Source organism: Stegostoma tigrinum, chromosome 3 (genome assembly GCF_030684315.1).
Source record: "Stegostoma tigrinum isolate sSteTig4 chromosome 3, sSteTig4.hap1, whole genome shotgun sequence".
NCBI classification, from domain to species: Eukaryota; Metazoa; Chordata; class Chondrichthyes; order Orectolobiformes; family Stegostomatidae; genus Stegostoma; species Stegostoma tigrinum.
This window is the reverse complement of record NC_081356.1, coordinates 31,799,670-31,823,540: the sequence shown is the minus strand read 5'-3', so window position 1 is coordinate 31,823,540 and position 23,871 is coordinate 31,799,670. Positions and strand designations below refer to the sequence as shown.

Genomic DNA, 23,871 nt, shown 5'->3' with positions numbered 1-23,871 from the left:
ATTTGTAAGGATGGATAAGCCATTCTACTGTATCTAGAATCACAACTGAGCATAAAACTGTCCTTCATATGTCCAGAGTTATTGGACAACAAGATGAAGTGGGAGCACCAGTTGCTCCCCCACCACTCCCCAGCCTGAGCACAAAGTGGCCCTGTAGTTACTGCAAGAGTAAGTTTTATTCCAGTCAGGGGATCGGCAACTTCACAAAATTAGTACACGTTGATAAACAAAGAGATCTGAAATATGTTTAACCTAGCACACAAGCCTGAATTGATATCTGCAAGTCAATTATGACACTGTCTAAGTTTAGAAGTTGATAGCTAGGCATATCTTTTGATGGGCCACATCTCTAATCTGTCATTCACAGCGTGCCTCTGTTACAAAAACTGGGAGGGATTATGAAAATGTCAGCGTGATTCTCTTATCAGCTTTGAAAGTACTCCTGAATACTGTTCTCAAAACAAAAACTGACTGCTAAGTGGTTATTCGACTTTGCATTATCCTTATTATTCAAGCACCTCTGTGTTTTTCCTTCTCCCTTCCCTCCCAACCAGAGGTGTAATAGGGTGGCCCTTGTCTTCGCTGTCATGCATTACTCGCCACCTCACCCCTAACTGTGCCTAGCCTCCATATTTTCGTTATCCTCTGCTATTTCTGCCAATGTTTTCTGAAGGGCTGTTCCTTCTGTAATACCCAGGTCCGCTTCTCAGTCAGCCTTCCTGTTCTAGAACACTTCTACATGCAAATGTAGGAGTGCAACACTTACTGCCTTGTCACTATGCAAGGCCTGAAACACTCTGTTTTGCTTGTGCTTCTTTGAATTTCACATATTGCATGCCTACTGGAGAGACCAAACATTGTCTGGGTGAGCATTTAGCAAAACATCTCAATTCAGTTCGCAAGCACAACCCTGAGCTTCCAGTCGCCCACCACTCTAATTCTGTGCTTAGCTTGCTGTAGTATTCCAGTGGAGTTCAATACAAATTCAGTGAACAGCACTTCATCTTTTGACTCAGCACTCTACAGTGTTCTGGACTCAGCACTGATTCTAAAAATTTTAAATCAGATTTTAGCCCTTACTTTGCACCATTTTTCCTTCTTTGCTCTGTTGTATTATTTCTTGTTTCTCACTGAATTCCATTGCTGTAGAATAGCACTTGGTCTGCATTTTGCCATTCATACCTCCTCTGGATGGATCCTTTAGAAATACACAAAATAGGAGCAAAATTAGGCCATTTTGACCTTCAAGTCAGCTTGGCCATCAAATACGATCAGGCTGCTCATTTAACTCATTACCCTGTTCCAGCTTTTGCCTTTTGATCCCTTGAGCCCTGAGAACTATGTCACAGAAAGCAGTGGAGGTCAAAACATTGAATGCTTTCAAGATGGGTCTTGGAACAGCCCTTCGGCAAAGAGTGGCAGAAATAGCAGAGGATAATGGAAATATGGAGGCTAGGCACAGTTGGGGGTGGGGTGTCTAGTAGGCGATGACAGTGAGGATAAGGGGGAAAACCCATCTTGAAAGCATTCAATGTTTTTGCCTCCACTACTTTCTGTACCAGAGAATTTCACAGGGTCACCACTCTCTGGGTAAAGAAGTTTCTCTTTGTCTCAGTGCTACGGTTGTGTTTGCTGACATCATTCCCCACGGAGGCACATGCTCATTTTCAGATGTGGCTGTGAATCTACGGGGGTGGTGAGAATGAGGTTTTTGCTGGGGGATGGGGGGAGCAGTGAGATTCATGCTGAGGGCAAATGTGTCAGGGGCTTGAGAATGGGACTTTGTGCATGCGATGACGGAAAGATTCTGGATCCATAGGCATAGCCTAACCTGTATCCCTAAATTGTGAATCTTTGATCTTGGACTCACCGGTCAATGGGAACATCCTTCCTACATTTATCCTGGGAAGTCCTGTTAGCATTTTATAGGTGTCTATGAGATCCCCTCGTTCTTCTAAACTCCAATGAGTATTGTCCTAATGAATCCAGTCTCTCTTCGTATATTAATCCTGCCATCGCAGAAACTTTATTTCTTGTCCTATTTCCCCATTCCTCCTTTAACCTTACACCGTAGTATATTTTGTCATTTAATCTCCTGACCTTCACTGTCTCTCATAACTTCCATTTTGTTCCTCTTCTCACCCTCCCCACCTGCCCACTGTTTTCACTTGTTGAAAATACATTTCACTTTCATCAGTTCTTGCCAAAGATCATAGATCTGAAACATTAGTTGCTCTCTCTAAAGATGTTCCTAGATCCATCAAATATTTGCAACCATTTTTGTTTATTTTGATATTCCTGCCAACTGTGTACCATTATAAATAAATTATTCACGGAACATGTATCAACTGTCAAATGTGAGTGCGTCACTTGAAGTTAATCAAATAATACTTCCAATGATAACCCTGACTTACATATAAAGGAAATGTCTTTGAAACCACACTGTATTTCAAGCATCTATTTTTTAAACGACAGCGTGCAAGACACTGTCAACCTCTTGTAATTTTTGCAACCATAAACAGAAGCCTTTTTGATGGATATGAAATTTTAGATGTTCTAGATCCATCTGTGTTTTAAGCTGAGGCAGTTTTTAAGATGCAAAACTAACTCCTGCACTTACATTGGTTCCCCATTCAACAATGTCTTAAACTATATAAAATGCTTCCAAGTCTCTCATTGTTTGAGTAACACCTCCCACTCTATTCATCATCACCACTGTAATCTCCTCTACATTTAACTTCTGAGATACTTATGTTCATCCACTTCTGACCTCCTGTACATCTCCAGTTTCCTTTAGCCCACCATTTGTCACCGTGATTCCATCTGCCTGGATCTTTAAGCTCAGGAATTCCTTTCCTAAATTTCTTTGTCCCTCTACCTCTCTGTCTTCTGTTGAGACATAACTTAGAATTGAGTCTTTTGTCTAAGCTTTTGATTCAATATCTCTTTAACGGATGTGGTGCAATATTTTGTTTTTAAACATTGCTGTGAAGCAACTGGGATGTGTTACTTGCTTAAATGTGACAAACGTGAGCTGATAAATGTTCCGTTCTCTACTTGGTGCAGATGCTTCTAACAAACTAAACATGGAGTGCAGAAAGGACTTTGAAGTTAAATTTTCTGGGCTTCTGCCAGAATCGCGTAGCAACTGATGTGGCGGGGGCTTGCTAAGTGATGATGGAGTAGGCTTTGCTGAGACTCATTCCCAGATCCTTTCCCACTTCTGTCCTCTTGAATCAGTGGGCGAGTCCAGATGGCATCATATGTCCATTTGGTCCAAGTAAGATTCACATTGAAAGGAGCCTTGAGATGGGTTCCAAGGATTTTGTGAGGCCCCAGAATGGAGGGGAGGCCTGTCACCTGCATCTCTTTCCTGGATGTCATGCTGAGTGCCTGCAGAGAGCTGAATTCTCCCAGTGTCAGGAGAAAGACGTGAATCTCTCCAATCACTTCGGCATAGGTAGAGCCAACCAACAGAGTCGGCAGCAGGAGTATGATCTCTGTGAATTGGAAACAGTGGAACCATAGGATGGACCCTTTGGTTGGCCATGGATTCTGACATCCCCAGCATTTTCCTGCAAAACATGTAACTCAACTTATTCCTCTCCTTGCCACAAATTGCCAAGTGGACATCCAACATTCACACTCACTCTTATGGCCTTCCAATACCCATAACACCCAGTTACTCTCCACAATTGTCATCTTTCTCTCCTGACACCTCTTTGTCTTTCATTTAACTTGCTCCTTGAAGATAAAATAAAAGAGCTTGACAAGAGGCTGAGGCCAAGAGGCGGGGAAATCGGCTCTCCAGCAGCACGAGCAATCATGACATCAAGGTTCACTGGGAAAGAGGTCTCATTCCAGCAGCAATCTGCTGTGAAAGCTGATACATCCTGCAGAATCCGCTGTCAGACATTCTGACCCTTTGCCAATGTTGGAATCAATGTGGACTCAAACAGCCGAGTAGCCTGCTTCCATATTCAGGAATTTATGATTTTGATCTAGCCACAGTGAAGAAACAACAATACCTTTCCAAGTCAGGATGATGAGTGTCTTGGTGGGGTACTTGAAGGTCGTGGTGTTCCTATGTAACTGCTGTCCTTGTCCTTCTAGATGGAAGTGGACATGGGTTTGGAGGGTGCTGTCTGAGGATCTTTGGTGAATTTCTGCAGTGCATCTTGTAGATAGTACACACTGCTACTACTGAGTGTCGGTGGTGGAGGGAGTGGATGCTTGTGGATGTAGTGCCAATCAAGTGGGCTGCTTTGTCCTGGATGGTGTCAAGCTTCTTGATTGTTGTTTGAACTACGCCCCTAGATAAATGTGCTCAAAACTGTGTTCCCCGTCTTTGGATTATCGACTGTTTGGATCAGCTTTGCTTTATCCAGTTTACCTAAATCTGTCCTAATCTTGTACTCCTCCGTCAAATCTCCTCTTACTTCAAAGAAAGCAACCTTGTAGCTAAACTTCAAATCATTCTAGTAAATCTCCTGCACCCTCTCAAGATCTCGTGTCCTTGAGTGACCAGAATTTTATAAATGTTTAGCATAAACTCCCAGCTGTTGTACTCATACCTCTATTTGTGAAGCCCAAGACTACTATGCCAGCAATTCTCTGAATAGAATATAAATAAAATAATGATATTCGAGTAAATGAATGTTCCAATAAGATAAATTAATTGATATTGTATAAGCAGGCATTTGTTAGAATCTGTCTTATCCCAATGCAACATTGGCTAAATATAATAAAAGGAATAACGGTGAAATAGAAATGACTTTGCAAAAAAAACCCAAAAGTTAGTAAAAATAGCTTAGTCCACGACACCCAATAAGTTATTTCTGTCATAGTAGAAATAGACATCTATATAAAAATTAAACATACATACTAAGAAACAACTTTCTAAGCTCCTAAGGCCATACTTATCAAACATAACCAGATTGCTGTGGGGGCAGGAAGCGCTGACAGGAACAGATCCTGCTTGGGATATAAGGAGAAGCAAAACCCCTCCTGGTTAAACTTAGTGTTTGAGCTGGTCATGTGGATGGGACTAACCCTGGGCTGGAGCCGCATTGCCTCTGTCCTAAGTGTCTGCACAGGGGTTTTGTACACTGGCTTCCTCTGCCTGCATGGTGAGTGCTACTTTTATTAATTTTAATTGGAATTAATTTGTACCTTCCTGCCAAAGAATTATTGACCAATGTGCAAGAGTTTTTTTTAGTATGGGTGATGGGAGATTAAGTTTGCCTCAGTAACTCTACAACAATATACATACCTCAAAGCATAAAAGTCATGTAAATAAAAGTAGTTGCATATTTAAATGCAGGAGTTCTCCTGGTGTCATTTTAAAAATGCAATGTTGAGATACTTGCCTTTTAATGATTAATGACTGCGAATTATTTTGGTTTTAATAACCAGTAATGGGTTTTGCAAGCCTTTACGTCTCTCGGAGCCCCAGTTTGTCTTTGCTGTCACTAGGAGATAGTTGCCGTTGTGGTAATTGTGGGCTGATTATCTCAAAATTGTCTTCAACATAACGCTATGAGTCCAAACTCTGAAATAACTGTTTGTGCTGATACCATATAAGTTCTGATGAAGCAGAGGAGCTTATGTTTGATCAGTTCAAACCTTAAAGTAAACTTACATTTCAGAAATGTGCTGTAATCTTGTGGCAGAGTGAAAAAAGGTCAAACCTTGAAATTATGTTTGCAGAAAATGCGCCCAATTTTTCATGTGGGATTATAAGACAGGCAGTTTTAGTTTGAAAGAACCAATATTAATTTACAAGATAACAAAGTGCAGGGCTGGATGAACACAGCAGGCCAAGCAGCATCTTAGGAGCACAAAAGCTGACGTTTCAGGCCTAGACGCTTCATCAGCAAAGGAGGATGGGGAGAGGGTTCTGAAATAAATAGGGAGGGAGAAGCTGACCGAAGATGGATAGAGGAGAAGATAGGTGGGGAGGTAGGGAGGGGATAGGTCAGTCCGGGAGGACGGACAGGTTAAGGGGGCGGGATGAGGTTAGTAGGTAGGAAATAGGGGTGCGGCTTGAGGTGGGAGGAGGGGATAGGTGAGAGGAAGAACAAGTTAGGCAGGCAGGGGGGACGAGCTGGGCTGGTTTTAGGATGCAATGGGAGCAGGAGAGATTTTGAAGCTTGTGAAATCCACATTGATACCACTGCGGGGCTGCAGGGTTCCCACGTGGAATATGAGTTGCTGTTCCAGCAGCCTTCGGGTGGCATCATTATGGCACTCTCATCTTGGGGCCTGGGACAGGGGTGAGAGAGGAGGTGTGGGGGCAAGTGTAGCACTTCTTGCGGTTGTAGGGGAAAGTGCCCAGGCCCCAAGATGACTTTCCACATCATGCAGATGTTCGCCTGCACAATGTGGTATACTACATCCAATGTACCCGTTGTGGCTTCCTCTACATTGGGGAAACCAAGCAGAGGCTTGGGAACCGCTTTGCAGAACACCTCCGCTCGGTTCACATTAAACAACTGCACCTCCCAGTTGCGAAGCATTTCAACTCCCCCTCACATTCCTTAGACGAAATGTCCATCCTGGGCCTCCTGCAGTGCCATAATGATGCCACCCGTAGGTTGCAGGAACAGCAACTCATATTCCACTTGGGAACCCTGCAGCCCAATGGTATCAGTGAGGATTACACCAGCTTCAAAATCTCCCCTTCCCCCACTGCATCCCAAAACCAGCCCAGCTCGCCCATGCCAGCCTAACACAGAAACATAGAAATTTTGAAAATGGGAACAAGAGTAGGCCATTTGGCCTTTGAGTCTGCTGCTTCGTTGAACATGGCTAATCATCCAACTCAGAATCCTGTTCCCACATTCTCCACGGACTAAAGGTAATAGGAACTGCAGATGCTGGAGAATCCAAGATAACAAAGTGTGGAGCTGCATGAACACAGCAGGCCGAGCAGAAAAGCTGACGTTTCATGGGATCAATGTGAATCTCACAAGCTTCAAAATCTCCCCTCCCCCTACTGCATCCCAAACCCAGTCCAGCTCATCCCCGCCTCCCTAACCTGTTCTTCCTTTAACCTATCGCCCCTCCCACCTCAAGCCGCACCTCCATTTCCTACCTACTAACCTCATCCCGCCCCCTTGATCTGTCCGTCCTCCCCGGACTGACCTATGCCCTCCCCACCTATATTCTCTTCTCCACCTATCTTCTCCTCTATCCATTTTGGTCCGCCTCCCCCTCTTTCCCCATTTATTTCAGAATCCTCTCCCCATCCCCCTCTCTGATGAAGGGTCTAGGCCTGAAACGTCAGCTTTCCTGCTCCTAAGATGCTGCTGGCCTGCTGTGTTCATCCAGCTCCACACTTTATCTCGGATTCTCCAGCATCTGCACTTCCCATTATCTCTGATCACAATATTAATTTGCAACTTGGTCATTCAAGACTAGTTTGGTGGGTGATGGAACTTTTTAAATTTGTGAATGGATTGAAAAGGGCAGATGTAGAGAACATTTCCAATTAATTTCCTCTCGTTGCAGAAGATCAAAACTGGAAATTACTGAATCAAGGAAGTCACTATAATTGCCAGTCAGAAATTTAGAGAAGCTTCCATTATAGAACATAGAACATAGAAAAGTACAGCACAGTACAGGCCCTTTGGCCCACGATATTGTGCCGTGGAATAATGCCAATCCAAAAATAAAATAACCTAACGTACATTCCCCTCAATTCACTGCTGTCCATGTGCATGTCCAGCAGTCGCTTAAATGTCACTAATGACTCCGCTTCCACGACTTCCACTGGTAAACTATTCCATGTGCTCACAACTCTCTAGGTGAAGAACCTCCCTCTGACGTCTCCTCTATACCTTCCTCCTAACACCTTAACACCTTAAAACTATGACCCCTCGTGGCAGTCAATCCTGCCCTGGGGAAAAGTCTCTGGCTATCAACTCTATCCATGTATTATGTAGCTCATCACCAGCTGAGATGAATAGCAGAGATTTAAATTATGTAGATGTTAGATACAAACGTATGAAATAGGAGCAGAAGTAGACCATTCAGCCCCTCAAGTCTGCTCTGCCATTCAATCAGTTCATGGCTAAACTTGCCTGGTGTCGGAGATGTTGCCTCTACATTGCCTTACATCACAGAAGCATAGCATCTTTACTTTGCCATTTAATTTTTCTCTTAATAAAGTTATCCCATTCACCTTCTTGAGCATCTAGATACTAACCTCTATGGTTAGAGCACCAGAACACCCAAATCCCTCTGCATTCAGAATTCTGCAGTCATTCTCTGTTTAATACTCTTTGTTTTCCTGCCATAGAGAACAACTTCACACGGTCCCATATTAAACCTCATCTGCCAGATTTTTGCCGACTCGCTGAATCAGTATCTGTCTTCGGTTTCTTTGTCTTCTTCATGACATACTTTCCCACCTATCTTGGTGTTATCTGTGAATTTAGATACAATGTCTTTGCCCCCTAAGTCATCCAAGTCATTGACATCACTTGTAAAAAGGTGAGGCCCAGGCATGGACACTCACCAAGCAAAGACCCATTGATGCACACTCTGTTTTCTGTCTGCCAGCCAGCCCATCTTTTGTACATACTAATGTGTTACTCTCTCCACGACCAGCTTTTATTTTACCCAATAACGTTTTATGTGGCACCTTATCAAATACACTCTGGAAATGGAAGTACACTTTATCTAAAGGTTCCCCTGTATCTCCAGCATAGAGAACTTCAGAGAAATTCAGAGAACTTGAATCACAAGATTTTCTTTCATAAGGCCAAGTTGACACTTCCCATTATCTTGTACAGCTATAATTTCAACTGATCAATTTCAGCATCTACTCCATGCTAGTTGACAGACAAACTAGTTGCCCTATAAATTCCCTGTTTTGTGCCTCCCACCCTTCTCAAATAGAGGGATGACATTTGCTACTTTCCGATCAGATGGGATCTTTTCTGACTGTAGGGAATTTTGATAAATTAACACCGATGGATCTATTACCTCACTAGTGAACTCTCTAGTAGATCTGAGGACGAAATCCACCTGGACTCTCATATGTCAGTCTGCAGCTCCATCAGTTTGCTAAGTACAACTTTCCTCGTGATTGTAGTTTTTCTGAGTTCCTCTCCCCTTTCTACCTCCTGATTTACAATTCTGACTGTGTTCCCGAGCCCAGTGTGGGAGATAGAGGATGGTGGATGATGGTGAGATGGCAGCACGGTGGTATGGGGGAGAGATCAAGTCCTTGTGGAGAGGGCCCAGTGTGGAGTGATGGCAGGCCCATGGCTAAAGAAGGACTGTAATTTGGAACTTTTAACACTTTTCTTGTTTACTACTTTATACTGACAAGAAATGTAGTGTTGAACTTTTATTTCTTTATTTTTATTCTTAAGATTTTGTTCCTGGGTACCTTGCTTCTAAAATGGTGCCACGAATGGCGACATTGTGCACTTTTCACCGTGCTCCTTTACCCTGTACTTGATTACACGTGACTAAATTTTAATTCTAAGGTTTTTGCATCCTCAGTGCTGAAGGGCAGAAGCAAAATATTTGTTCATTTCATCCATCATTTCCTTCATTATCAATTGCTAACTCTCCATTCTCACTGTCTAGAGGACTAATATCTCTGCTGCTCTTTCTATCCTTCCATCTCTCTCTCTCTCTCTCTCTCTCTCTCTCTCTCTCTCTCTCTCTCTCTCTCTCTCTCTCTCTCTCCCTCCCCTTGACTCCTTTGCTATTCTCCCTTTCTAAAGCTCTCTACCTCCAAACTCAATTGCCTCTTTGCTTCCTCTCACTGTTGCCCAGATCCTCTTTCTGTCTACCCTCCCAACACCCCTCACTGTCCTTGATTCCTTTCTGCCTTCTTACCTTTTCACAATACCTCACACACTCATGCTATGTTTCCTGCCCCCTATACATCCACTCCCCTACACAATACTTTCCTTGCCCCTGCTACCTCCGATACACCAGCCAGTACTTCCCCTGCCCACTAATTACTGTCCCTGACCGTCTTGCTAGTGTCCCTGCCCCCTATGGCTATGGCTGTCTCTTTTTGCTCATTCATGAGGTGAGAGCATTGCTGGCTAGGTCAGCATTTGTTGCTGTCCCTAATTGCCCAGAGGGTAGTTAAAAGTCAACCACATTGCTGTAGGTCCAGAGTAGGATGTAGGCCAGATAAGCCTGGCAGTTGTTTCCTTCCCTAAAGGACATACATGAACCAAACAGCACTGGACTCATGGCCTCTGTTAGGTACCTAATTCCAGATTTTCATTTATTTCAAATTGCACCATCTTCCATGGAAAGGATTTGAACCTGGTACCCTAGAATTTTACCTGGGCCTTTGGATTGGTAGTCTAGTGATAATGCCACTAGGCCATTGCAATCTTTTCTCATCTCCTCCCTGCTCCTCCACCCCTTTGTCTTCTATGCTCTACTAGTATAATGTGCCATTGTATAAACCTGTCTTTCATGATAATGTCATATTGTCTGGAGTTCCCTCCCAAAAGTCCTCCATTTCCTCACCCCAGCTCCTTCCTCCTTATAAAGCCTTCTTTAACCAGGCTTTAACCACTTGAAATTCTGTGATCAGAGATAATGGGAACTGCAGATGCTGGAGAATCCAAGATAACAAAGTGTGGAGCCGGATGAACACAGCAGGCCAAGCAGTGCTTCTGAGATGCTGCTTGGCCTGCTGTGTTCATCCAGCTCTACACTTTGTTATCTTACACTTGAAATTCTAACTGGAAGAGAATCCAATCCAGATGTGGTGTTCAGGTGAAGTGTGTTTGAACATCAGGCTTGAGGATATTTATCTAGTTTACTGTGGTAGAGCTAGCATGTTTTGTCGGTGCTGAGCAGAAGAGTCAGTTCAGTCTGTGCCCTCAATATTTCTTGGTTTACATTCTTTTCACCTCACTGCATTTGCGTAATGTGTCAAGTCTCACTCTTACAGGGACCAGATTTTCACCAAGTTATTGCTTCATACCAGCTCTCTTTGATTGGGATATGGATGGCCTGGCTTGCTTCTGTGATAGCTCACAAGGTCTGCCTATATTGGAACAAGGTGTGCACTGACTAACCAGCAGTCCTGAAAGAGGATTTTAAGCAGACAAGTGGAATATGTCAGCTCTTTGCTGTTGACAAATGGAATGTGAGGCTAGGCTTATACATGTCACCCAAAATTGAAAATTGGCCTTGTGCACAAAAGGGGGTATTTTGGTGAAGCAGAATTGTAGAGCAGCTAGAGGTATTACTTTCATCTATCTGTACTTTACTCATTCACAGATTGCAGGTCTCACTGGCTAGACACTTACTGCCTGTTACTAATTGCCCTTGCGAGAGTTGTGATGAACAGTTCATTTGGTGTAGTTACACCCAACAGAGTGTTCATAGAGATAGAGTTGCAGGATTTTGACCCAGTGAAAGTGGAGAAATAGAGTGATATCATTCCATGATCTGTGGCTTGGAGGGGAACTTGCAGGTGAGGATGCTCCCATGCATCTGCTATCCTTGTCCTTCTAGATGGCAAACGTCACAGGTTTGGGAGGTACTATCAAAGGAATCTTGGTGAATTTCTATAAAACATCTTATAGAAGGTACACACTGCTGCTACTCAGTGTCAGTGGTGGAGGGAGGAGATGTTGAAGGTGTTCGATGGGATGCTGATCAAGTGGGCTGACTTGTACTGGATGGTGTTGAGATTCCATCACACTCTTGACTTGTGTCTCAGGCTGTGGGAGAGATCTATGACTGAGTGCAATGCCTCTCTATAGTTCCATTACTTCACTGCATGTCACTGCGGGTAAAACATTAGCATTTTACCCAGTTAGCAACATGACCAATTATGTACTTTTTCTATATTAGTTTCAGAATTCTCGAAACGTCCATCAACTAAGTTACTTTAATAAACAAGTGACTGATTTATTATAAAGGCAACTTAATCTACAAAGTGATTTTTTTTATGGAGTTTATTTTATGAGAATATAAATTTTAACCTTTCTAAATCAGTTATCAGACATACACATATGCACCAGTAAAAGAAAATTAAAGAATTACCCTTTGCAGCGATCAACTTTAAAATGTATATTTTGGTTAAAGTAATTGTTAAAGATAAGACATGAGATATTCCAGATCGCTTTTGGTCTGATGTCATGGTACATGGAGATGAGCGTCAACAAACACATGCAATTGTCATTAGGATCTTCTTGGAAGCCTTTCATTCAGGAGATGTCAAAAGGAGCTCTTCCAGAGACTTCTCAGGAGAGTAGCTGCATCATCTTCACGAGTCACACAATGGACTTTCGAGAGTTTTCTCAAAATGATGTGAAAGAACATGTTTGGCAGCTTCTTTCTGAGCAAGCTATATCCCCAATGTCTTTTCAAAAACACATCCAAGAATGCACAACTCCTGACAGTTGTAAACTCAGACGTTTGACTTCCTTGTAAATAAGTTTATGCAAAATAAAAGGTCGACATGGACACGTTGGAGCTGTTTCTGCGCTGCATGACTGTGACTCTATGACTGGGTCCGTCCAATTCCATTGTCTGTTAAGCTCCTGCAGTTGAGTTGGTTTCATTATTTCTATTCCAGTAAGTGTTCCTAACAAAAAAATCTAAGTGTCCTTCCTACAATGTTTTAATTTCATAGGCATCATATTCTTTCAAATGAACTAGTTCTCATAATATCTTAAGCACAAGTCCTCAAAAAAAAAATCATGGAAGCAGACTCTTAACAGAGGTCAGGGGGTGGTGAGAAGTTAAAAGTTCCACATGGGGTCCAGGTTGGGGTGAGGTGTCTAGCCCCGTTCAGTTCAGTGGCTGTTTTATCTTTCTGTGCAACAGCTACTGTACCAAACCCGAACCTGGATGTATGTTCCACCTGTCACGTTAATGCTTCGTGCACAACAAAGGATGGACTGAAAACATGCACCTGTAACTATGGATTTTATGGAAATGGAAGGAGCTTCTGCACAGGTAAGATATTTGGTAAAAAATCTACTTTAAGGTCGGTGCATGACAGAAACTTGAAGCTATAAACACGCTGTTAAATCTTTAGTCTAAAATTGTGGTTTTAGGCCAAAGTTGCGATAGATTAATGACAATATTCAGTGATCATTACTCGGTTTAGCAATCTTTACGTGATAGATGTTTGTTTATCTGTGGACAAGTTACTGCATATCTGCCATAAGTGCTTAAGTTGCCTAATTTTCCTGTATTCCTTCATGGGATGAGGGTGTTGCAGGCTAGGCTAGCACTCATTGCCCATCCCAGAGGGCAATTAACACTCAAAAGTGAAAGATGTCTCCTGTAGTAGAAATTTGGAGTGACCACATCCCATTGTCTAATGGACAGATATTAATGATTAAGATCAGGATTGGATAATGAACACTGAAGCTCTATCCCATGACCTCACTAACATTACATTGTCTTGAATGTCCACCTTGGTTTAATGGGTAGTGCTCTGAGGCAGAGTTCAAGCCCCCCTCAGAGTTATGGGAGTATAATACGTATAACAAAATAATATCTAGGCTGATTCTGCTTTACAAAACTGGTGCTACATTGTCAGAGATGCGATCTTTTAGATGTGGGGTTAAAAATCAAAATCATATCTATCCCCTGGCACCATTTTGAAGAAGAGTCAAGGAGTTAGCATGAACTTCCTGCACATAATTTATCCCTTATTCAAGGTTCAGTGAAAACAGATGAATTTTGTTTTTTCTCAATACTGCATGGGATCCTGCTGTTGTGTTTCCTACATTACAGCAGTAACTATACTTCAAAAAGTGTTTCATTTTTGCAAAGGGTTTTGGGCAATATTTTGTTGGCAAGTGTTATAGAATGCAAATCCTTTGTGCATGCCCTTGGAAATAGCTTTGCATTTTGAATTACGCCATAAATTCAGATGTGATGGTTCTACTTCAATTTTTGAGGATGGGAGAAAAATAAGACAGATTTCATGTTTGTTTGTCAGTATGTGTTGTTGTTTCTTCTGTAAGTTATTTGAAATGGCAATATCTTTGCTGCGTAAGTGGAGGCCAGTAAGTTCACCGTATCTTTACAGACTGGTTTCTGGGTCAATCCAAAATGAAACATGCTGCCATGTTTTCTCCTGTATTTTCTTCACTGGGAATTTCCTAAGTGATCCTCCAAATGGATTCAAGATTAAGAACCCCATCTCCACCTGAACCAGGAATTTCCACTTGTCTTTGTTAAATCTGGTAACAGTTCTGAGAAATTAATGTTGGCAAATGCAATAAGTTTCACCTAGTCTGATGATGTCATACAATCTTGAGTGGAGAATCTGGAGTCTAGCTTGAGGTCCTAAAGGTGAATGATCCTTGACTCTCGATCATCTTCGTCCTAATGTTTAATTATAAATTGAGAATACGTTGTGTGTACAGTTATCATGCAATAGACTACATTTCTCTTTCAGACAAATGCCTCTTTTTGTTAAGACCCACCAATGATTCATCTCCATCCTCTCCCTAAACAGGACTGGTTTGGTCAGGCTGCAGCTCTGGATGGTAGAAAATGAAACTGATGGTCTACCTGTAACATTAACTCTTCTTTTAGGGCTCATGTGGAAAGTCGGTAGTGTCTCCACCTCTGGGACAAAGGAACTGGATTCAAGTCCCATCTGCTCTGGAGTGTGTGTCATAACATGTCTGATCAGGGTGATTAAAATATTGTTGGAACCCTCACTGATTTTTCATTATTTTTGTTTCATTCTGTTATCAATTTTGGCTTGGAGCTATGAACTGACAACTGTGAGCTGAAGATTGTGTTTAAAAACAAAAAAACAAAGGAGCAAACAACCTGGTGTTTGTTTGTGAGATTAGGCCTGAAAGTTAATTGCCTGTTGATTCTTGATCAAAAGGATTCTATAGACTCTTCGGTACCGGGGGAGCAGTATGTTTAATCAGATAAGCAGAAGTTTGGCCATTATTGAGGTCAGTACTGGGGAATTAGTGCCATCAAATTTGGAGGGAAAGATGATAGTCAGACTGAGGGTGGGGCCAGAGTTTGAACTGGTTTTTGGACTCTGTGGGTGGAGTTTGGTTATTGATGTTACAGCATGAAGGTTTGAAAGCCTCATGCCTACCCTCCCATTACCAGCTACTGGAAGTTCAGAAAATAGTCACTACCTTGTAAGTATCACTGACTTCCTCAAAGTGAACTGAAACGTGACCCTGGTTGTTTCTTGGTTGATTCATGAAGATGTCAATCACATATACAGGTAGAACAACGCATTGTGAAACCTGCTTAAATAACATAGCCAGTTTGGTATTTGCTTTTACTTATCCCTTAACTATGTTCGTTTGTCTGTCTTTTGTATGAATTGGGCTGAAAACAAAGGCTGAGAGGTTGACTTCATAGTCATCAATTAGATTACTTTGTTTAATTTTGCTCTGCTAAAGTTACTGTATCATTAATAAATTGCCAAGTCTTTTGATTAAACTTCAAATTCCAGAATTGATTATTCATAAACCCTGGGATTGATTATTCTGGTTAGGAACCTTTATTTTGAGGGTCTTTGAAGTTTTTAACTACAATGTTGAGGTAGGAAGGTTCATTTGATATTCCTGTCTTTCTCTGTGTTGTAACAATATATATAAAGGAACATTGGTTGTAGCACTTAACCGTAGCCATTAGCGAGAATGATTTTGTAACATCTAAACTTTCAATGGTTGTTTGGGAGGATCTGACAAAATTTTTGGTTTGCCCACTATTTTCATGTGAATGTTGCTCTTATGGATATGGAGAGGTGGTGTCAGGGTAACACAGAAATGTAGAAATTTTGAAAATGGGAACAAGAGTGTAGGCCATTTGGCCCTTCGAGCCTGTTGCTTCATTGATCATGGCTAATCATCCAACTCAGAATCCTGTTCCCACTTTCTCCACAGACTAAAGATAATAGGAACTGCAGATGCTTGAGAATCCGAGGTAAGATGTAGAGCTGGATGAACACAGCAGGCCGAGCAGAAAAGCTGATGTTTCATGGTATCAATATGGATTTCACAAGCTTCAAAATCTCCCCTCCCCGCTACTGCATCCCAAAACCAGCCCAGCTTTTTCCTGCCTCCTTAACCTGTCCTTCCTCTCACCTATCCCCTCCTCCCACCTCAAGCCACACCCCCATTTCCTACCTACTAACCTCATCCTGTCCCCTTAACCTGTCCGTCCTCCCGGACTGACCTATCCCCTCCCTACCTCCCCGCCTATACTGTCCTCTCCACCTACCTTCTGCTCTATCCATCTTCAGTCCGCCTCCCCCTCCCTATTTATTTCAGAATCCTCTTCCCAACCCCCTTTTCTGATGAAGGGCTTAGGCCCGAAACATCAGCTTTTCTCCACAGACTGTTTGATCTCTTTAGCCCTAAGAATTATATCTATCTCCTTTTTTGAAGCCACTCAATGTTTTGATCTCGACTGCTTTCTGTGGCAGAGAATTCTGCAGGCGTGTCATTCTCTGGGTGAAGACTTTTCTCCTTATCTTAGTCCTAAATGATCTACCCTGTATCCTTAGACTGTGACCCCTGTTCTGGACTCATGCGACATCAGAAACATTGTTACTGGGTCATGTTCCTAATCCTCTCAGAATTTTATGGATTTCTGTGAAACTTCAACCCCACTCCCACTTGTTCTAAACTCCAGTGAATATAGCCCTAACTGATCTAATCTCTCTACATACACTAATCCTGTCATCCCAGGAATCAGTTTGCAAAACTTATTTTGCACCCATTCATAGGCAGAACATCTTTCCTCGGATAAGGAAATCAAAACTGCCTGTAATACTCCAGGTGATGTCTCATCCAGGCTCTGTACAACTGCATCCCTGTTCCTGTATTTGAATACTTTCACTATGAAGGCCAACGTACCATTTGCCGTCTTCACTGTTGGCCGTACTTGCATGGTTACTTTCATCAATTGGCGCACAAGGACACCCAGATCTTGTTGCACCTCACCCTTTCCCACTCAATCTCCACTCAGATAATAATTTGCCTCTCTGATGAAGGGTCTAGGCCCGAAACGTCAGCTTTTGTGCTCCTGAGATGCTGCTTGGCCTGCTGTGTTCGTCCAGCCTCACATTTTATTATCTTGGAATCTCCAGCATCTGCAGTTCCCATTATCTCTGATAATAATTTGCCTTCTTGTTTTTTTTACCAAAGTGGACAACCTTATATCTTTCCTCATATGCATATGCTGCCATGCATTTGCTCACTCATTCAACAAGTATCCCTGCATCCTCCTCACAGTTCACCCTCCTGCTCAGCTTTGTGCCATCTGCAAACTTGGAGAAAGTTTCCCATGTTCCTTCATATCTCAGTTGTTCACAATTTGATGTATGTTTGTTTTTGATGGAATGTTTCTACAGCTCCCCTTTGGCTGTTGTGACTTTCGTTAATAGACATGAGACAGGGTCTCTGGACCATTTAAGTCAGAAGTAAAGATTAACATTTATTCAATCAATACTGGAATGGAAATACAACAACCAAACTTATTCATGTATTTATAGGTCAAGATGGAGACGAATCTTTGCAGGTGAAAGAAACTCAGTCCATCTGACTGTGCCTGGGTTGATTAGTTATTCTGGAGCAGTGGACCCTCTTGTGTAAGACTGGCATATCTTCCAGTGCTTCTTGGAGCATCGGAATTCATTACCGGAAGTCAGTTTTTCTATCATGTGATCGTATGACCAATACTCTTACTGCCCAACAAATGGATCCAATTTAGAAACCAAGATGTAATCAGGGGATGAAGGTGGCTGATCACATCAGTTTGTGATAAACTGATCTCTTATCTCTTTGTTAGAGATCAAGCTACCAGGCACTGCCTCTGAGTGGGAGTTGGGGGTGTGGTGAGTAGAGGGGATGGGTGCAGTCTACTGATTTTTGTGTTTTGGTAAATACACTGACAATGCGACTGGAAATGCCAGTGACTAACCAAGGTCGTATCTGTCACCACTGTTCCGCTTCCACCCCAACACCCCTCTTTTGACCTGCAGCTCTCCCCTGCTGCTGTATCCAGACCTTAAGAAGGGTAATACCCAAAATGTTGACTGCTCCTTTTCTCCAGATGCTGCCTGGCTCGCTGTGTTCTTCCAGCCTCCTGTTTGTCTCCCTTGGATTCCAGCATCTACAGCAATTTTGTCTCCAGATATTCCACAAGTGGTTTTGCCTCCAATAAGCCTAATTAAGGAAAAGCACCCCACCCACAGCCATGTGTATTTTAAGAATTTTCCAAAAGCATTTTGAGACATGAGGTAATCCTTTGCTTACAGAGGGTGGGGGTGGTGGTGAGGGGAGGTGGGAGATTCTTAACTGACTCTTTCCCCTCAAAATGGTTGTCAAATTACGTTCACTTCTTCCAAGCCATTTTCAAAATGTCCACATTGGTTAAACTCTGTTTCTTGAAATTTAGGAATATGACCTCTTCACTGGACTTCTTCAATGTTTGCTTCTTGGGGCCAGCACCATTCTGATCAGGGCCAGTGCGGATTGAACTCTGCATTGCTGTGAGGGTTTTAAAATTCATTTGTGTTGAACTTGTGTTGTGTTTTTAAGGCAAGGCTAGATAAATTTTTGAACAGTAAAGGAATTAAGGGTTATGGTGAGTGGTCAGCTAAGTGGAGTTGAGTCTCAAAAAGGTCAGCCATGATCTTATTAAATGGCGGGGCAGGCTCGAGGGGGCAGATGGCCTCATCCTGCTCCTGGTTCTTATGTTCTTATGTATGGGTGTTGCTGGCTGAGTGATCGTTTATTGGCCATCTTGAGATGGTGGTGATGAGAAACCCTCTTGAACCACAGAACCTGGATGGTGTAGGGGTGCTGTTACAGAGAGAATCCCAGAACAGCAATATATTTCCGGGTCAGGGCGCTGTGTAGGTGAGGCGAGAAACTTGCAGGCGGTATTTGTTACTCTTGTCTTGTGACGTGGAGATGCTGGTGTTGGACTGGGGTGGACATTGTCAAAATCACACAACACCAACAGGATTATTTGAAAACGCAATCTCTCGGAGTTTAGCCCCTTGCTCAGGTGTAGAGTGAGACAGGGTACAAGACACAGAATTTATAAGAGTGTCTCTTATACTCTTTCACTCATTCTATCTGATTTTTGACCATCTCGTGTTTGAGTGCATCTTGCAGATGATGCATACTGCTGCCACTGTGCCCAAGTAGTGGAGCGACTGAATGTTGAAGATGGGTTGCCAATTGAGCAGGCTTCTTTGCCTTTGATAGTATTGTGTGTTTCGAGTATTGTTGGAACTACGCACATCCAGGCAAGAGGAGATTATTCCGTTACACTCCCAACTGATCCATGTAGATGTTGGAAAGCCTTTGCAGAGTCAAGAGATGAGTTGCTTGGTGCAGAATTCCCAGAGTCTAATCTGTTGTCACATGACAGTATTATCTCAGGTTTTATTTTCTCCAGCTTTCCGTTGGAGAGTTTATATGAATGTGTATTTTATTCAGGAGTTCTTATATTCCTATCTGAACTTGTCAGCAGGTTGTCAGAAATATGGAAGAATAGAAAATTGATTGTTTGGTTTGCTTTATGTGTTGATCTTATTATGTGTGTTTTTTGATTATGGAATGACAGATTTAATTTAATTTAATATGTTCCTTTTAGATAAAAATGAATGCCAAATGGGGTCTATGAAGATCTGTGGGAACTATACGACTTGTTATAATACATATGGCAGTTATTACTGTACATGCAATGAAGGATACAGACCATCCAACAAAATGGAGTCATTCACTCCAAATGACGGAACTCACTGTATGAGTAAGCACATTGGTTATTCAACCAGTTTCGTTTGTTTTTGGGCGGGAGAGTGGGTGGAATTTGTAATCTTGATTTGTAGGAATGAAAAGCAAAGCCCATTAAAGTGTTGATAGTAAACTAGAAAATCTGGATGGCCAAAACACTTTTTTGAAGCTTTAAACTCCAAGAATGGGCAAGAATAGCCTATATATTTGTGGACAGTTATGTTCCATATGCTTCTAGATGAACAATGTTGTGTCTGGTTTGCGCTGGCGGACAGCTGGCATGAAAACAGTGGATTTATGATTATTGTCCAGGAGGGGGAGCCATTCTATGATTTTACAAGAGAAGACTGCCTGAGCCAACCACTGGCCTGTCATCGTGAGAGGGCCAATTTCAAATCGGTGTCAGATTGATGAGAGAAATTCTCCGATCACCACAGATTGAAGGGCTTCTGCATTAATTTTGTGTATGGAGTCCTTATTCTGGTTATTATAGCGTCATAGAGATGTACAGCACAGAAATGGACCTTTCAGTCCAACTCGTCCACACTGACCAGATCTTCTAAATTAATCTAGCCCCATTTGCCAGTATTTGGCCCAAATCCCTCTAAAGCCTTCTTATTCATACACCCATCCAGATGCCTTTTAAGTGTCATAATTGTACAAGCCCCCACCACTTTCTCTGCCAACTCGTTCCATACATGCACCACCCTCTGCATGAAAATGTTGTTCCATAGGTCCCTTTTAATATTTATTTCCCTCTCACCTTAAAACTATACCCACAAGTTTTGAACTCTGCTATCCTGGGGGAAAAGACTTTTTTATTTACCCTATCCATGCCCCTTATGATTCTTATAAACCTCTATAAGGTCACCCCTCAGCCTCTGTTGCTCCAGGGGAAAAGTAACCCCAGTCTATTCAGCTTCTCCCTATAGTTTAAACCATCAAACCCTGAAAACATTCTTGTAAATCTTTTCTGAACCCTTTCAAATTTCACAACACCTTTGCTGTAGCAAGAAGATCAGTACTGAACACAGTATTCCAAAAGTGGCTTAACCAATGTCCTGTTAAGCTGCAGCATGACCTCTCAACTCCTATATTCAGTGCTCTGCCCTGGGTTCAAATGCCACCGTGCCAGATAGTAGAATTTGAATTAAGGGTCTAATGGTGCCCGCGAATCTATTGTCAATTGGCGGAAAAACCCATTTGGTTCCTTTGGGAAAGGAAATCTGATATCCTGATCTCTTCTGGCTTGCATGTGACTCCAGACCCACAGCAATGTGGTTTACTCTGAACTGACCACTGAGATGGGCAATTAAGTTTGGGCAATAATTGCTGGCCCAGCCAGATATGCCCACATGCCATGAGCAGATTTAAAAATAAGAGGTTTAATTTGCAGTGTACAGAATGCAAAAAGCATTCATTAGAACAGTGGTGTGGTTGTTGTAAGGTGGTATTGGAAACTTGAGAGAACAGCATGTACGGGTGGTTTATGGAGCAGGGTGGAGTGGTTAAAAGCAGTAGAGTTGGGAGGGGAGACTTTGAAGAACGCACATAAGACAAGAATACCGTGAATACTAAAAATCTGAAATAAAAACAGAAAATCTCAGAGAAACTCAGCAGGCCTGGCAACCATTGTGGAGAGGGAAACATTTCAAGTCGGGTATGACTCTTCTTCAGAAAGGCAAGCAGCTGGAAAATGATGGTTTGTAAGCTGTAGACAGAGGAGGATCAAGTTGACCAAATGATGAGGGAGCCCATCGCTAAAGACAAAGGGATTGTTAGTGGTGGTGAAGGAGAGGAATACAGAGAAATAGGTATGAATGATGGGTGTGAACACCTTACACTAGAGGAGGGAGGAGGTCAAAAGCCAAGTGTTGCACCTTTTGCGAATGCGTGTGAAGATGTCGCGGAGAGGGTAGTGAGGAACTATTATGGGTGATAGAGGATTGGACCAGTGTGTCGCCCAGGGAACTATCCTTGTGGGGTTCTGACAGTGGGGGTTGGAGGGGAAGATGTGTTTGGTGGTGGTATCCTGCTGAAGATGACGTAAATGCAGGGGGATGATCCTTTGAATGCAGATACTGGAGGGGTGGAAATTAAGGACAAGAGAAGCCATACTGTTGTTTTGGGAGGATGTGGATAAGGGTAGCAGAAGAATTACAGAAATTGAATTGTTCACAACTGGAGCCCCCTCCTTCATTCCAATTCACCCCTCCTAAAGGGCAACATGGTGGCACAGTGATTAACATTGCTGCCTCACAGCCCTGGAGACCTGGCTACTATTCCAGTCTTTGGGTGATTCTGTGGAGTTTGCACAGGCTCCCCATTTCTTTGACGGTTTCCTTCAGGTGTGCTCAGGTTTTCTCCCACAATTCAAGGGTGTGCCAGTTAGGTAGACTGGCCGTGCCAAATTGCTCTGTAGTGATTTTGAACGTGTAGGCTGGCTAGACTAGCCATGGGAAATGTGGAGTTATGGGGAGGTAGGGTTGGGAGTGTTGGGTCTGGGTGGGAAGTTCAAGGGGCCAAATGGCTTATTTCCACACTGTAGGAATTCTGTGATTGTCTGATTCTATAATTCTATGATACCTTGTATCATAAACCCTCCTTCACTGCCTGCCAGAAAACCTCTCCTGGTAAGCAGGTCCAAAATATCTGAGTGGCCCCTGCAGTTTAATTGCATTATTATAATCAGGTCCAAGGGCAAGTTTTCAGTGAGGCTTGCCTCTCTAACCTCTCGTGAGCTAAGGTTATTTTGAACCAGAAACTGACCGCAGTGAATTTGCCATCCGTTCTAACATGTGACTCAATGCTCGTGTTATATAGACTTTCCTTGGAAGATATTGCATAGAAATGATGTTTTGAGTGTACGATATACGCAATGTACAAAACTATAAACTAACTTGTGCTTGATTCTTTGCAGTTGTCGATTGTGGATCACCACCATCGCTACTGAATACACTATATCAACCAGTTAGCACAACCTATGGAAGTACAGTTGTGTATCAATGCCAGATTGGCTATGTCTTTATAACAGGAAATGACACATTGGTCTGCTCTGCCCAGGGGCAGTGGGAAGGAGCAAACCTAGAATGTGAAGGTCGGTGCCCAGAATATTTCATAACCTAAGTCAAACTGTGATTCTATGTAAATGGCAATGCTAGAGTGACTCTGTATTCATAATTGCCTTCCAGTTGTTGTAGCAACACATAAATACTGTGCAGATGTTTGCCAATAAGTGTGACAGTATTAAAGATACAAAAATGAAATTGTTATTGTAATGCATTCTCTTTATCATGGCTGACTACACAGTTCTTCTCTGTTACCTCTCAGTTATTGTCCACCTGTGTGACTGTACTCCCTGGCCTCCATTCTTAGATTTTAAAAAAAATTCTTCTGCAGAATGTGGGTGTCACTGGCTAAGCCACCACTTGCTCCCCATCCCTTATTACCTAATCTATCGAAGAAAATTGAGAGAATGACCTGCAATTACATATCCCCCACCCTCCCTACTATTACCTCTGATGTGTCTCAAGGATCTATCTTAACTCTCTTCTAGTTCACATCTATATGATTTCCTACAGCAACAACATCTGAAAATAGTATTATTCTATGCATATATGTTTGCAAAGTGTTACTCTGCTTCATTTCCATCCCACTCAACTCCTCCACATTAATAAATTATGGGACAGTTTGTCCAAAATCTGTCACTGCAGGAACAGAAATTTCCTCCAATTAAGTATTGGGAAGATTGAGGGTGTTTGGGCATTTTTGATCCTCATGACAAATTCCATTTCCTAACTCTTGAATCTCTCCCTTTTCCTGACAATCGTCTAAGACTAACCAGCCTGTCTGCAATCTTGGTATTGTATTTGATCCCAAGATGAGCTTAATTCCAACTGCATATCCATCACCCAGCTCATCTACTTCCAGTTCTGTAACTTTACCTGATCATACCCTTTCTCAGTTCACTGCTGCTGAAGTCTTCAGTCCTGCATTTTTTTACCTCCAGAATATTCTATTATACTGCCAACCACCCTCTTTCTCTCTTCCATAAACCTGAGGTCATCCAAAACTGTGCTGCCTGTGCTTGAGCTCACTCTGGGTCCCTGTC

General features: G+C 42.5%; 1 protein-coding gene across 5 annotated transcripts in view; it reads left to right on the top strand.

Moving 5' to 3' along the window:
• Positions 1–5,032: 5,032 nt before the first annotated feature.
• LOC125451332 (sushi domain-containing protein 1-like) overlaps positions 5,033–23,871 on the top strand; it is a 95,795-nt gene continuing 76,956 nt past the window's right edge. For 4 of the 5 annotated variants that reach the window (XM_048528339.2, XM_059644272.1, XM_048528338.2 and 1 more), the window contains exons 1-4: positions 5,033–5,129; positions 12,832–12,963; positions 19,621–19,776; positions 22,681–22,857. In XM_048528339.2, the coding sequence (XP_048384296.1) occupies positions 5,036–5,129; positions 12,832–12,963; positions 19,621–19,776; positions 22,681–22,857 (559 nt within the window). In that variant the 5' untranslated portion in view covers positions 5,033–5,035. Of the gene's footprint in view, positions 5,130–12,831; positions 12,964–18,171; positions 18,254–19,620; positions 19,777–22,680; positions 22,858–23,871 lie in introns of those variants that run through there. The other variant, XM_048528341.2, reaches the window with a different exon arrangement.